The sequence below is a fragment of the Lycium ferocissimum genome, chromosome 3 (assembly GCF_029784015.1).
Source record: "Lycium ferocissimum isolate CSIRO_LF1 chromosome 3, AGI_CSIRO_Lferr_CH_V1, whole genome shotgun sequence".
NCBI lineage: Eukaryota > Viridiplantae > Streptophyta > Magnoliopsida > Solanales > Solanaceae > Lycium > Lycium ferocissimum.
Window position 1 is genome coordinate 20,188,749 of NC_081344.1, and position 3,193 is coordinate 20,191,941.

At 37.7% G+C, this 3,193-nt stretch overlaps 1 protein-coding gene across 1 annotated transcript; it reads left to right on the forward strand.

The window, feature by feature from the left end:
* The first annotated feature begins 1,864 nt into the window (after positions 1-1,864).
* On the forward strand, positions 1,865-2,755 carry LOC132048752 (uncharacterized). Its single transcript, XM_059439440.1, has one exon. The coding sequence runs from the start codon at positions 1,865-1,867 to the stop codon at positions 2,753-2,755; it is 891 nt and encodes a 296-aa protein (XP_059295423.1).
* The last annotated feature ends 438 nt before the right edge of the window (positions 2,756-3,193 follow it).

Sequence of the window (3,193 nt, forward strand, 5' to 3'; positions counted from 1 at the left end):
TTTGAAATGTTGATTATGTAACCCTTTTAGTTTACTCTTCATCCTTTTCAGTTTCCTTATGACCTGGAACATCTTACAACCTTGAATATTCATTTGCCACCCTCGGCTTCGAGAAATTTCTTTAAAGCGTGGGTGGGTGCTTTCGCATGTATTCTGATATTTGAATGCTCTCCTTCTATTCTTTTGTGCTCTAGCCAAGTTTACATGTATAGGACTATGGTCACTGACCCCCTCATTCAAAAACTGTGTTCGGCAGTCCGGCATATCATCAAACCACTCGCCATTTGCAAAGGACCAATCAATCTTCGAGAATACCCTGCTCGTAGCCCCTTTGTCATTCCATGTATACGTGCATCCAGTGTGTGGTAGTTGTTCAAGCTTACAACTATCCAAGCACCTCCGGAAATCAACAACCTCAGCCACTGTTACCGGATTTCCTCCAATCCTGTCATCTCTACTTAGTACCGAGTTGAAATCCCCAAGAACCAGCCAGGGGATAGAGATTCCAGCCCCTTGACTAATTAAATAACTCCATAGTTCTTCCCTTTCTGCCTTCACATTTTGCGCATAGACAAACGTAATATTTGGTTGACAAAAATTTGTACATATTTGACAAAAATTTTAATACAAATATATGGTTCGAACAAAAGCTACTGGGTTCGGCCGAACCCACAGCCGAAGTGCTGGCTCCGCCCCTGTCGACAATCATTGGTTAATCTTTGAAGCTAAATTGAATTAGACAACTCAATATTTTAAAACTAAAATTTAGATATTCAAACACTATACTATAAGTGATGTGAGTTGCAATTCTTTTCATGTTAATATGATAAAAAAAAAATACATTTTAAAATATTAGTCAAAGTTCAAATAGTTTGAATTTCGAAAAACAAAAAGCGTCAGGTAAACTGGGATAGAGAAAGTATATACAAAAGTTGAAATAACAGGACATAGGAGTGGTCTAGGTGGGGGAAGAGGGGGTGAGGGTGGGGGACTGTTAAGATGAAGAATCTCTCTAATGTTGCTCTCACAAATCAGACCATAAAGATCGTTGGTATTGATGAAGAAGAAGACAGACACAAGTCTGCTTCAACAAGTACAATGGACAAGAGTAAAAGGGAAAGTTAGTATTTTGGGCTTAATTCATATTTGGGCCTCATTAAACCAGACTTGGGCCTAATCCGATCTTGAGGCTCTTTTGTGACTTGGGCCTCAGTCTTTCGTTCCCTCATAAGTATTGGATAATACTTATACAAGAGTTGATATTCAGATGGCACACGTATAGAGCATAGTATAGGATCTTTCTTAGAGTATTCTAGAATGTGTACAGGTGTATGTACGGATGTATAGGATTCCTGAATTTATTTTTGTACAGCTAAGAGTTTGTTAGGAAGTATTAGTTTATTGCAAAATAGTCCTTTATAACTAGTATAAGAATCTGTATTTGATACAATGAATATACACAGAAAATTCTCATAAAAATCTCTCAATTTCTATATGGTATCAGAGCAGCAACAAAATCTCTGAATCATCTTATCATCTTTTCATTTCATCATCTTCATTTTAAGCTTTAACCATGTCTGGAAACACAGAAAACACCTCAGCTTCTGAAACAGTTCCAGTGACGAGCACTCAGTCTGGAAATGGACCTTTACTTGATTCTAGCAACCCCCTTTTCCTTCATTCTTCAGATGCACCAGGGATGAACTTGGTGAACAACATCTTCAATGGAAAAGGATACCAGGGTTGGAGGAGATCTGTGCTCATTGCATTATCTGCAAAGAACAAACTAAAGTTCATTAATGGAACTTTGGAACAGCCAAACATTGATGATGAATAATATCAAGCATGGAATAGGTGCAATGATATGGTCACCTCTTGGTTGCTAAATTCTCTATCAAAAGATATTGCAGATTCAGTGATTTACTCAAGAACTGCAAAGGAACTGTGGATAGATCTGGAACAGAGGTTTGGACAGTCTAATGGAGCCAAGCTATACCATCTGCAAAAAGAAATCAGTGGATTAGCACAAGGATCCACTGATATAGCAGGTTATTTTACTAGATTGAAAAGGCTTTGGGATGAACTTGATTCCCTCAACTCACATGTAAACTGCATGTGTATGTGCACTTGTAAAGGAAAGCAGAAAATAGCTAAGTCATTGGAGGACCAAAGACTCATGCATTTCCTCATGGGTTTAAATGATGTCTACTCTCAAGCTCGAGGAAACATTCTCATGCTTAACCCTTTACCAGGAATCAATCAAGCTTATTCTCTTCTCCTTCAAGATGAGAATCAAAGAGAGGTGTATGTTAACCCACAGTATTCCCCTAATTCTTCATCCTTCATGGCAAGAAACTATAATGCTAGCTCTCAGAAGTTCACAAAACAAACTCAAAGGTTTGGAAATAACAACACACAAAGGTTCAAATCTGGTAATCAAATGCAAGGACAGAGGTTTGGAAATAGAAATCAAAGGAATCCAAATCAGTCACAAAGAACAGGAGCAGGTTTCAAGCCTAGAAAAGCAAAGTTTAATCCTAATGTTAGTTGCACTGATTGCTTCAAAATAGGGCATCTAGTTGATGACTGCTATAGACTACATGGGTTTCCAGACGATTTTGAACTTACCAATCAAAAGGAGTATAACAGTGCAGTCAAAGGTAATGCAGCAGTGGCAGGTGAAGAACATGAAAGCATTGACACAGGATATAATGATGCTGAGATAAACAGCATTACTCAGCAGCTAAGCAAGTAAAAAATTTCACAAATAGTTCACATCATGAAGCAGAACCAGACAGGCCCATCAAAAACCTCAAACTCAGAAATCAATGCTAATGCCATAGCTGGTACTATGATAAAGTATTCTGGTTCTTGTCTTGCTGTTTTCAACACTAACGCATGGATAATAGATTCTGGTGCATCTGAGCAAATGTGTTTTGATCAAAATTCTTTTCAAAAATTAATTCCCCTCCCTAATCCTGTGCACATCAATCTTCCTAATTCTCATAGAATCACTGTTACTCATATAGGTAGTGTTAAGATACTGCCTACTCTCACATTGAAAAATGTGCTTCTTGTTCCTTCATTTAGGTATAATCTTCTATCTGTGCAAAAGTTATGTGTTCAGATTCATTGTACTCTATTTTTTAACTCAAAAGAGTGTATGTTGCAGGACCATATGAGGAGGGTACAA

Coding starts and splice junctions, on each gene's coding strand:
- LOC132048752 (XM_059439440.1), top strand. CDS start 1,865: ATGGTCACCTCTTGGTTGCTAAATTCTCTATCAAAAGATATTGCAGAT.